General features: G+C 41.7%; 1 protein-coding gene across 1 annotated transcript; it reads right to left on the reverse strand.

Moving 5' to 3' along the window:
- Window positions 1–10,726: 10,726 nt before the first annotated feature.
- Window positions 10,727–11,671, reverse strand: LOC103680060 (olfactory receptor 51I2-like). Its single transcript, XM_008709598.1, has one exon. It carries the CDS (start codon window positions 11,669–11,671, stop codon window positions 10,727–10,729), a length of 945 nt encoding a protein of 314 aa, XP_008707820.1.
- Between the last annotated feature and the right edge of the window lie 871 nt (window positions 11,672–12,542).

The following is a 12,542-nucleotide window of genomic DNA, read 5'->3' on the forward strand; positions in this document are numbered from 1 at the left end:
TTTTCATGTTTGCTTTTAATATCTGATGTTGACTGTAGCCATAAGTTGTCGTCCATGGTGTCATTATCATCATCATCATCATCATTGTATTCTCATCATCTTTATATCATCTATAATAAAATAATATGTAGGGGAAAAGTAAAAGATCAGAAAATGGTTCTGTGAAATTATAGCAAAGAATGACTAGTACATTCAACAAATCTCAGTGGCATTCATTGAGAGGTAAATATTTGAGTCATTAGGTGATTGGACAACATTTTGCAGAGGAAGGTTGATGTAAGCTAGGAATCATTTTCTCCGACAATAACTACTACCAATATTATAATAAATAATTCATTGAGTCATCAAAAGTGTCAGGTTCTGTTAGAAATTATGATGTGATTCAATTCATTTAACCTTTATAACAATCTCACGAAGTGTAGAGAATTAAGTCGGGTTTTCAGAGTGACACAGATGATAGGTGATGTAAATGCGACTCAATACTTGTCAGTCTCCTGGGGCCCCTGGGTGGCTCAGCTGGTTAAACGTGAATCTTCTTTCAGCTCAAGTTGTAATCTCATGGGTCATGTGATTGAGCCCCAGTCCGGTCTTGCACTCAGTGGGGGGTCTACGTGATGGTTTTATCCCTCTGCCCTTCCCCAGACTCCTGTGCGTGTGCTCTCACTCTCTCTTTCTCTAAAATAAATAAATCTTTAAAAACTACTTGTCTGTCTCCGTTATGTGTACCAAATGCCTACAAATACTGTCTCTGTGATGAGCTGGCCTTACTACTAACATTCCAACTGTTATCCTTTCTTCGCCTTCATGGCATCTCATTCATGCGTGTTTCAACTTCACTAAGTGAGATTTGATGTATTGTCAGAACCTGCTATAAGATGTATGACCCTGGGAAACTGAGAGACTGACCTCTAGAAGAAACTCTAGATTGTTCTCTGCTTCCTTCCATCCTCCCACAGGGAAAACACTATTCAATATCTGAACCATAGACCTTTGTTCATTTTGACATTAAATTAAGTGTATGATTTATCTTTCTCTTCCTCTTTGGGATTTTAATTTTCTTCTATATAATGATGTGATAACAAATGCCAAATAGTATGTCTTTCTAGAATTTCTAGCTGAAAAGTCCTGGGATGGGCAATAGAATTTATGATTTAGACACTACAAAATAATTATTTTGGACCTTCTATTAAATTGGTTTTCCTGCATGCTCATTCCTTGATACCAGGGACATACGATGCAATAAAAAATTCCTTGGCAGAATTGGAGTGCTCTCAGATGAGGTTTGGCCTTACATCTAGACTAAATTAAAGGAGACGCCCTTTGGAGACTGACCTACTCACCAGGGATACTGGGCCAGAGACCTCAAGTAGCTGAACATAAAGTTATCTAGAGTTTTCTCTCTATGTGAAGCTTTCTTGAGAGAATATGAAGAAAAACTATCAGGTGCCAGAGGGAGGGAATTATTTTTTAATGGAAACAATGTATCTGGATTCCAGGTTTCCATATATGCCCATAAGTGAAATAAGAGACTTAGAATGTAAGTGGCCTAGTCCACTAAATTAATTATTTTAGGAGCATGATTGGGTAACATTACTCAGCATGATTTCAAATGGAAAATATGAGTCAGACTATGGTCTTCAAAGTCAGTTCGAGTAATGACCATTTTGAATCATACAGGAAGCTCTGTATTTTCACCTCAATTAATAATAATAATAGTAGTAGTAGTAATAGTAACACTTTATCATACCTTGAGAGTAGGGTTAAGTAATTATACATGCAAAGGCAAAGCTTGGGGAACCTTCTATATATGAAAGCGTGAAAAACACTCACTGATTCCCACCTGGGGAGACAGAGGAAGACAGTCCATGACCCCAGGCCTCACGTTGACAGCCAAGGATAGAAAGGAGAAAGGACAAAGAGCACTGGAATAGGAGCCTCCTATCAGTGCCTCTGGCTCCTCTCCACCTTATTTCCTCTTTTTTTTAACAACCTTTCTTTGAACTCAACATTTTTCCCTATTGAAATAGGAAAATTCCTGGGTTTTGGCCAATCGAAAAGGAGCAAAGAAGATTGTATAGTTCTTTTACTTTAGGCCCCTTACTTCTGCCTTAGAAAATTAGGTCACCTAAGAAAATTAAATACTGAACTTGGCTCAGCTGAGTTTGGATGGGGGGTGTATTGAGGTCTGTGGGACAAAAAAATCTCTGAGTGATAAAGGCCATGCTTTTGCATGGCCTTGTCAGCAGTGCCAATCTCATCTCCCAGGGCCTGTGTTGGGTGGGTTTATGAAGAGACAGACAGAAGACACTAGAACAAGACTTACGGTAGGCTTGGACTCCTGACCCCTGTGCCTCACAGTAAGACTCGCGGTAAATGCACACAGCTAGAAAGTAATGCAGAATTGAGAAAACACACATCCACTTTCAGGCGCCGTCTACGGAATGAATTTCTATGTGCGCCCAGGAAGCAGGAGAATCTTCAGACACAAGAGCATGGTAACGGAGGGTTATGAACAGGCCCCTGGGCACGGCTGACCATCGGCCCCACTGGCTCAGTTCCACCAAGGTGCACCCCACCTCCAGGAAGCCATCCTGAGACCTGAGCAGTTCTGCTGGGATGAGCCAGCTTAGTGCTGCAGCTGTGCTTCCGTGGGGTGGGAAGCGCTCTTCCCAGATACTGTTCTCTGAAAGGAGAGACAAGAGCAGGGGCACAGACTGCTTCTTGTGAGTTATGGTTCTCCACTGCAAGGGCATTGCCGCAGCGGGAGGATACCCGCCCGGCCTTCGGCAACTAAACACGCTGTCTCATGGGGGCTCAGGCCACTGAGCTGGGTTATTTCATTTTCAGAGAGGAGGGCATCCACGTGCGGGGGGCCGTGCATGGGGCACAGGCAACCAGAGGCCCCCCAGACAGCTGAGTGGGGTGTGTGCTCTGAAGAGGGCTCAGGTTTCATAGACACAACAAAGAGCTTATGAAGTCAGCATCGCTTTGTGAATTACCACCTTCCTGACCTCAAACAAGTAATTGAGTCCTGCTGAGACTTCCCCATGCAGGGGAAGAGAGGACCACTTAACAAGCAGTGCCTGGGTGTGAATGTCTGTTGGGAAGGTCACGGAGAGGACATGATTGCTGGCTGACCCAAAAGCTGGACCCCAGCAATCGAGTCTCCTCACCCCTGACCCAGTCCTTGGAATGTGCCTAGACTTTGTCTTGCCCCTCCCAAAAATGGCCCTAAGGACACGACCTTGAGATAGTCCTGTGTTGCTGAGACCCTCTGCAAAATATACATGACTGAGCCCAGACAAGGCTTCTGTGTAAACTTCTAAAATTCTGGCAGCAGGTTTAAAGATACTGGCTTTGGGCCACGCAAGCCAAACCTAGTATGTTCCCTTGCTTGTTATACCTGCCACCTACGAATCTGGAGTGGCCTGCCTCTTTTTGGGGTTCTTCCTGTCCTTTGAATATGGAGACCAGTTTGAAAGAACCCTTGGGAAGCTCCTGAGGATCTTTCAAACCAACATCAGTAGCCAACATTTTGTTTCATGGGATTTGTCATACTAGGTGTAGGCATATGTGGTTTGTGTTCATATTTGTATTTGGAAGTGTTTTTATTCCTTTCTTTTCTTCTTTTACCCATGGAAAACTTGTTTCTAAAATACATGTAAGAAAATAGATAGAGGAAGATACATTATCTGTTAAATGATTATTTAATTTAGTTTGTTTTTACATGTGTCACTCAGGAATCAGCTGACACCATCTAAACAGTGGATATTTCACTGCAATTTGCATAACCCCCTACAATCACCAAATAGAATGTATAGCCCCAGCCGACCCCATGCACTTCTGCACTCATGCATCACTCACCCAAAGCATGGAAGTGTGGCAAGCTTTACTAAAAGTTTAAATTATAAACAGATCTCAACTCATAGAAATACAACAAACAGAACGGGTGATTGGACCATCTTTATCTCACATCTTTTATTTCCAGTCATGGTGCTCAGAAAAAATTTCTTTCTCACGTGTTTCTCAATCTCATTTTCCCTAGCAGACGTATTTAGACACTCTCCTTTATTCAACCCTGACTCAAAAAAAATGTACTGGATTTTTAGGGGAATGGATATAGTTCTGACAACACATTATTTTCCTTGCAAGCTTTACTGTTTGTCTGCTGAAAGGAAGCACAACAGCTCACTCCTGTATTTATTCCTTCAACAGTATTTATTGTGACCTATGATGTGGGAGCCATTGGTTCAGTTTGAGGGCTCCGTGATTACAGAATTTAGTCGTTAGGGTTTGTGAGAGATACCTATCTGAAGGGAGCTGGAAGGAATACGCCAAAGTCTCCTGAGATGTAGTTACTAACTATTCCTTTTTAATACCCCCTTCCACAGCCACGGCACGTTTTGAGCAGGTGCAGTGTGATGGAGAATGTGGCTGGTGACAATCTAGTCCATGTTCATGCGAACTGTGGCAGGGCAGAACGAAGGCTGCGAACCTCAGGCTGTTTTTAAAGGAACATATCCCACATTATAAGCCATGAGAAAGAAGCTTCCTGAGAGGCCGTCTGTATTTTTACCATGGAAGACAGCTCGTAAGCAACAATGGCTCAGTCAACTTTAAATACTAGTCTTGACAGTCAAGTGCGTTGTCTCTGACTCAGATGAAGTCTTCTGTGAGTGTTAAACAGCTTAGAAGTGGTAGAGCGCTAAGTGGCTTTTTCTCTATTTGACATTTGACATGACATTATGTAAAGTAAATCTACCATGGATTTTATTTTATTTTATTTTTTTAAAGATTTTATTTATTTATTTGACAGAGAGAGAGACAGCCAGTGAGAGAGGGAACACAAGCAGGGGGAGTGGGAGAGGAAGAAGCAGGCTCCCAGCGGAGGAGCCTGATGTGGGGCTCGATCCCATAACGCTGGGATCACGCCCTGAGCCGAAGGCAGACGCTTAACCGCTGTGCCACCCAGGCGCCCCTACCATGGATTGTAAAGCAAAAATCTGGGAATCAGCAACTTCGTAAACAGATCTTTGACTAAAATTTCTAAAACTGTAGAAGCAAGTAAAATAAATCTGAAACTCAAAGAAATTTCTGCCAAACAGACATATCCAAAACTTGATACGCCTGGGTTACAAACACTAGAGTGTAAATAGTTCCCATTTCATTTATTCATCAAGGATGGAGATTAATGATTACATTCCGCAGGAAATACCATTCAACATTTAGCATCCACATATGTGCAAGGACATTTTTACAAATAACATAGAAAAACAAGTTTATGGTTTTCAGGGGGAAAAATGTTACGATGCACAACTCAGGTATAAATTGGAAAATTAGACATTTGTGAAACGGATTCTGATTTATTTTCAATATGATTTCTTAACTGTGTTAGCCCTCAGACCACAGAAAATATTATAAACAGGTTTATACTTTTATCATTTATTTAGATATCAGTACACTTAGATATCAGATAGAATACAACCTTAGCAGTTTGAACAAATGCAATTTATGTCAGAAAGAAATTTATGTTTTTTTTTAACATACTGCTAATTAACTTGGTCAATATTTTTTAGGCAGTCGTTAAGCATACATATACACATGCATATATGTAATGGATTTTTTCTATATTAATAAATAAAGATCTTTTAATTTCTGCCTCCTCAATATATTTTTCTTTAATCCATAGTCAATATAAACAGGTTATATTTGCTGTGTGTGTGTGTGTGTTTGTGTGTGTGTGTATACCCCAGTAGTCCTTACCCAGCTAAGAACTGGAGGGTGAGTAATTCTGGAACACTGAGAGGAATTTCTACTACTTTTTTGTGCTTTTTGTCCCTTATTTATTCAGAACTTAGCTCAGCATGTCCGTATTCAACTGATGAGACACACATAAGAAAACATCTCCCAATGTCACCCACTCTTTGTTATCAGGAACCAGGTTCAAGTCAGCCACATCCCCAGTGCTTAGGACAGATTCGTCATTCCACGTGTGTCTGCTAAAGGAACACATAAGACGTCCCTGCACAAAATGATGACAGAAATACTTTGTGTTACACCTGCCACTCACTTTGCTCCTTATTCTGTGACTTTTCCATTCTGTGGCTGAATTCAGAGATATGGGTTTTTTTTTTAATTTTATTTATTTATTTGGGAGGTGAGGGGAAGAGCAGAGTGAGGGGCAGAGAGAGAAGCAGATTCCCCACTGAGCAGGGAGCCTGATGCGGGACTCAATCCCGGGGCTCGGGGATATGGCCTGAGCCAAAGGCAAACGCTTAACCAATGAGCCACTCAGGCGCCCCAAGAGATATGTTTAAAAAACAAAAAAGACTTATTTCACTTCATGCTAAGTGAAATAAGTCAAGCAGAGAAAGACAATTATCATGTGGTTTCTCTCATCTATGGAACATAAGAACTAGGAGGATCGATAGGGGAAGAAAGGGATAAAGAAAGGGGGGGTAATCAGAATGGGGAATGAAACATGAGAGACTATGGACTCTGAGAAACAAACTGAAGGCCTCAGAGGGGATGGGGGTGGGGGAATGGGATAGACCGGTGATGGGTAGTGAGGAGGGCACGTATTGCATGGTGCACTGGGTGTTTACGCAACTAATGAATCATCGAACTTTACATCAGAAACCAGGGATGTACTGTATGGTGACTAACATAATATAATAGAAAAACATTATTATAATAAAAAAAATAAAAAAACAAAAAACAAAAAAGAAACCTAAGAAATACTGAAGTCAGCCATATGGTTTCTACTATTCAGTTATAGATACCGAAGCAGTAGGAGATAAAAACATTTTTTGAAAAAGAAGAGAGATTCCCATTGTAATCATGACTTTCAGGGTTAATCTTTGTCTTTTTTTTCTTTCATTTTTGTTCATAACTGTGTCTAGAGTTAGCTCATATCCAATTTTCGGACCCATATGTACAGAAGGATGGTTTTCCAGGTGACTGGGAGGGGATTTCTCTGGACTGGGTGGAGATGGCAGGCGAGCTTTTCCAGCTTTGTGGTTCTGAGACTCCCTCTGTTGCTGTGTGAACAGCTCCAAGGAGCACCTCTCTTGGAGGCCACTTGTGTGGCTCAGAGCCAAGACTGTTTCTAGAGGATGTGCACTCCCTCCCTCTGCTCCCACTCCAGAGCTCTACAAGCCTTCCTTCCAAAGCGTGCGCTCCATCGAGAATTTTAGTGCCGCGGCATTGTCTCGCACCTGCTTCCTCTAGAGCCTGCATCTGTCACCAGCACCTTCTCTCTTTCTCAGTGATCTTTATCTGCTTTTTCTATGGTTTCTTCCTGGCTGGGGTCAAATCCTACCGGAAAAGCTATTTGCTGAACATTTCAGAGATTCTCAAATGCTTAGGAGTACCACAGCTTTGCTCGATCCTCTCAGGTGCACGAGGACTCGGACCTTATAAGGATTATTCCCAGTCAGTCTCAAAGCCACCACCCAGATTTCTGCCTAGGTTTCCATCCTCTCCTACTGGGGGTGAGTGTTTGTGATTTTGGGAGTTTGTCATTTCCTGTTGGACTAACTTTGGTTATTTCCCTTCACCACACTGCTCCCTACCACGCGTTTTCTAACTCTGTGTTTTGGCTATACCTACCTTGATGGAGGGTACTTGTCATCTCTCTGTTATCTAATATTGTTGAAGATATTATCTCTAGGTTTTTATTGTTTCATTTTTTTTGGTAATGATTGGTTAATTCAGCATTCAGGTGTTCAGAGGAGATTCATATCTATATGGCTGCTATGTTTAGGGCAATATCATGTCACTCAGTCCTAACGGTTTTATTTTTTAAAAAGTTATTTCATGACCCTTTGAGGGGGAAAAAAAACATGAAAAAGGATATGTCTTTTAAAATTATATGTTTCGGGGCGCCTGAGTGGCCCAGTCAGTTAAGCATCTGCCTTCAGCTCAGGTCATGATCCCAGAGTCCTGGGACTGAGCCCCGCATTGGGTTGCTTCCTCAGTGGAGAGCCTGCTTCTTCCTCTGCCTGCTGCTCCCCCTGCTTTTGCACTTGCTCTCTCTCTCTCACTCTCACTCTATCTCAAATAAATAAATAAGATCTTAAAAAAATATAATAAAAAATGATATGTTTCTATCTCAGTCTGCTTTCCTGATCATCCAACAGAGTTGAATTATGCCATAGCCAGTCCATTGTCCAATGAAAGCCGCCATGTTTGCGTTTACCTCTGCCAAGTGGCCACATGGCCTACGTGGGCTGTGCTATGTGTGTTTTGCATGAATTCACAGAGTATTCCTATCGCCTCATGGCTGTTACTCTCCAGGGATTACACTTTCTGAATGTCCTGATATTCTTCATCTACTGTTCTCTATTCTAGCAACTTTGAACTTGTAAATTTCAGGTGGTAACATCATTTTATATTGCTTAGTCAGAATGGCAAGCACATAGGTTCCTTTTCGTAAGAATCAGGAATATTCTAATTTATTTCAAAAGTGAAAAGTTGTAACCAGAGACGTAAAGGATCTATATTCTAGAAACTACAAATCACTCTTGAAAGACATTGAAGAAGACACAAAAAGATGGAAAAATATTCCATGCTCATGGATTGGAAAAATAAGCATAGTTAAAATGTCTGTGCTACCCAGAGCAATCTACACTTTCAATGCCATCCCGATCAAAATACCAATGACATTTTTCAAAGAACTGGAACAAACAGCCCTTAAATTTGAGTGGAACCAGAAAAGGCCCCAAATCGCCAAGGAATTGTTGAAAAGGAAAAACAAAGCTGGGGGCATCATGTTGCCAGATTTCAAGCTATACTACAAAGCTGTGATCACAAAGACAGCATGGTACTCGCACAAAAACAGACACATAGACCGATGGAACAGAATAGAGAACCCAGAAATGCACCCTCGGTTCTTTGGGCAACTAATCTTTGACAAAACAGAAAAAAACATCCAGTGGAAAAAAGACAGTCTCTTCAATAAATGGTGCTGGGAAAATTGGACAGCTACATGCAAAAGAATGAAACTTGACCACTCTCTCACACCATACACAAAGATAAACTCCAAATGGATGAAAGACCTCAATGTGAGACAGGAATCCATCAAAATCCTAAAGGAGAACATAGGCTGCAACCTCTTTGACATCGGCCACAGCAAATTTTTACATGACACATCTCCAAAGGCAAGAGAAACAAAAGAAAAAATGAACTTGTGGGACTTCATCAAGATCAAAAGCTTCTGCACAGCCAGGCAAACAGTCAAAATAACTAAGAGGCAGCCCACGGAATGGGAGAAGATATTTGCAAATGACACTACAGATAAAGGACTAGTATCCAAGATCTTCAAAGAACTTCTCAAACTAAATACATGTGAAACAAATAATCAAATCAAAAAATGGGCAGAAGATATGAACAGACACTTTTCCAATGAAGACATACAAATGGCTAACAGACACATGAAAAAATGTTCAAAATCATTAGCCATCAGGAAAATTCAAATCAAAACCACCTTGAGATACCACCTTACACCAGTTAGAATGGCAAAAATTGGCAAGGCAGGAAACAACAAATGTTGGAGAGGATGTGGAGAAAGGGGATCCCTCTTACACTGTTGATGGGACTGCAAGTCGGTACAGCCACTCTGGAAAACAGTGTGGAGGTCCCTTAAAAAGTTAAAAATTGAGCTACCCTATGAACCAACAATTGCACTACTGGGTATTTACCCCAAAGATACAGACGTAGTGAAGAGAAGGGCCATATGCACCCCAATGTTCATAGCAGCATTGTCCACAATAGCTAAATTGTGGAAGGAGCCGAGATGCCCTTCAACAGATGACTAGATTAAGAAGTTGTGGTCCATATGTACAATGGAATATTACTCAGCCATCAGAACGATTACACAACATTTGCAGCAATATGGATGGGACTGGAGGAGATTATGCTAAGTGAAATAAGTCAAGCAGAGAAAGACAATTAGCATATGGTTTCACTCATTTATGGAACATAAGAAATAGGAGAAGGAAGGGAAGAATGAAGTGGGGGGTAAACAGAAGTGGGAATGAACCATGAGAGACTATGGACTCTGGGAAACAAACTGAGGGCTTCAGAGGGGAGGGGGTGGGGGAATGGGATAGGCCTGTGATGGGTAGTAAGGAGGGCACATATTGCATGGTGCACTGGGTGTTATATGCAAATCATGAATCATGGAACATTGCATCAACAACTGGGGATTTACTATATGGTGACTAATATAACAGATCAAAAATTTTTTTATAAAGTGAAAAGTTGGTCACAGTTATTGTGTATTTTAATTTTTTCAAGTTTAAAGATACTCAAAAGTACTATTCCTTTTAAATGTATTTGGTGCTACCTTTGACCTCAGGTAACATAATCTCCAGTTATAGCGTGGTTTAAGTAAGTTTTTGTCTGTTTTGAGATTTACTTGAAAGCATAGAAGTAACTAGTTTATTGGGACAAATAAAAGAGTCTAATTGAAGACCCTCTCCTTTGTTAGCTCTGAGACAAGTCATCTATGACAACCTGTGACATAGTTAATGACAATACAAGGCAGCCTGTTGTATTGAGTTAATGGTTATAGACAGGCTGTACCATACAACTAACAGCGGGTACCCAATCAGAAGTCCGTTTACAGAAGGAGATTAAAACCCTCCAGGGCCAAGTATATCCAAGAATCAGCAATAACAACAAACTTCTAGGGTACCTGGCTTTCCAAAAGATCTCTCCCTGATCAAAGCTTAGGCTTCAAAAACATTTTATATAGCCTCTTACGAATTTCTTTAGTCTTAATGGAATAGATAATTGGGTTGAGCATTGGAGGCACAAAAAGATATATCAGGGACATGAACTTGTGCACATACTCAGGGGCATACTTCCCAAACCGATGAACCATGGACACACTAACCATGGGTAGATAGAAGATGAGCACAGCACAGATGTGTGACACACATGTGTTGAGCGTCTTAAGCCTCTCCTTCTGGGAGGCAATGGCCAATACAGAGCGGAGTATTAGCACATAGGAGAGGAGAATGAGCACTGAGTCTACGCCAAAGGCAGAGATAACAATGAACAGGCCATACATGCTGTTGATGGTGGTATCTCCACAGGGCAGGCGGATCAGATCTGGGTGCAAACAGTAGGAATGGGTTAATACATTGGCTTTACAGAAAGGCAGCCTCTTCAGAAGGAAAGGCAATGGGAAGACCATGCAGAAGCTACGGATGGTGATGGATATGCTCATGTGAGCCACACGGATATCAGTGAGCACTGAAGAATAACTCAAGGGGTTACGAATAGCCACATAGCGATCAAAACTCATGGCCAGCAGGATCCCAGATTCTGTCCAGGAGAAAAAGTGGATAAAGAACATCTGGGTCAAGCAGGCATCAAAGGCAGTCTCTGGGGCATGAAAGCACAAGGCAGCCAGTACAGTGGGCAACGTAGAAAAGGACACCCCCAGGTCATTGACAGACAACAGAGACAGGAAGTAGTACATTGGCTGGTGCAAGCTTTGCTCCTCCTTTATGATGAAGAGAATTAGAATGTTGCCCAGGATGGAGATGGCATAAAGCAGCAAAAGGAGGGCAGCTAACCAGGGCTGCAGGCCCTCCATCTCTGGGAAGCCTGTTAGTGTGAAGCTGGTAGTGCTCGAGATGTTAGTCCCAAAACTTCCCATGAGGGTCCCTGAGTTGCTTTTGGGGAAATAGAACCAGAATGAAGTGAGATTAAACAGTGGACGATCAGGAGTGGTCACTGCCCTCAGGATGGAAGGTGCAACAATACTTAGATTCTATGATAGTTAGATCATGAAAGGGTCAGGAAGGAGCACGTTAGGGTTGTTGGTTACATTTCAGGCTTTCTGCAGTCTGTCCATAGCCACAGATGTATCTTGGGCTCCGAATCCTTCCCCGCAGATATCCTTTGACTCTTTTTGTGGGGGAGGAGGGGGAAATCATCCCCTGTTCTTCCTGTCCCTGTGTTCTTTACAGAAAGATTCAAATATTTCTCCAGTCATGGAAAGTGATTTTGCACTTTCTTCCTACCAGTTCTTAGTTACCACCTTCTTCAAGAAATGAGGTACAGTATGTCCTTCCTTCCTCTCTGTTTACTGATGCATTCATGCCCGTGCAAGTGAAGACATCTCCATCTAGACTCTGAGCTGTCTCCTCTCTTGCCTGGATTCAACCATCATTCCAGATCCCCATCCTCTCTTTGTTGCTTGAGTCCCTCACTTATTCACCAAGGGTCCAGAATCTTCTGTTCCTCCACATCTGATTGCTTCAGGTTTTCCACTCCTGCATGTTCACATTGTTTTTTTTTCTCTGTTTAGATTAAGGATTTGGAAACTGTATGTGAGATTCATTTGAAGAGGTTTAAAAAAACTCCTTTGTCTGGGCCTCACTCCTGTCAATTAAATCAGAATCTATCAGTGGGACTCAAGAATCAGTATTCTTTTTTTTAATTTCCCAGGTGATTCTGATAGGCAGCCAAGTTTGAGAATCAGGGGTTTAGATCACGCCCATTAGCTTCAGATATGTCCCACCTCA

This window comes from Ursus maritimus, unplaced genomic scaffold (assembly GCF_017311325.1).
Source record: "Ursus maritimus isolate PB19 unplaced genomic scaffold, ASM1731132v1 scaffold_16, whole genome shotgun sequence".
Taxonomy (NCBI): domain Eukaryota; kingdom Metazoa; phylum Chordata; class Mammalia; order Carnivora; family Ursidae; genus Ursus; species Ursus maritimus.

What these genes read in the sequence shown, in the direction of transcription:
- LOC103680060 (XM_008709598.1), bottom strand. Translation starts at nt 11,671, where the DNA reads ATGGGAAGTTTTGGGACTAACATCTCGAGCACTACCAGCTTCACACTA.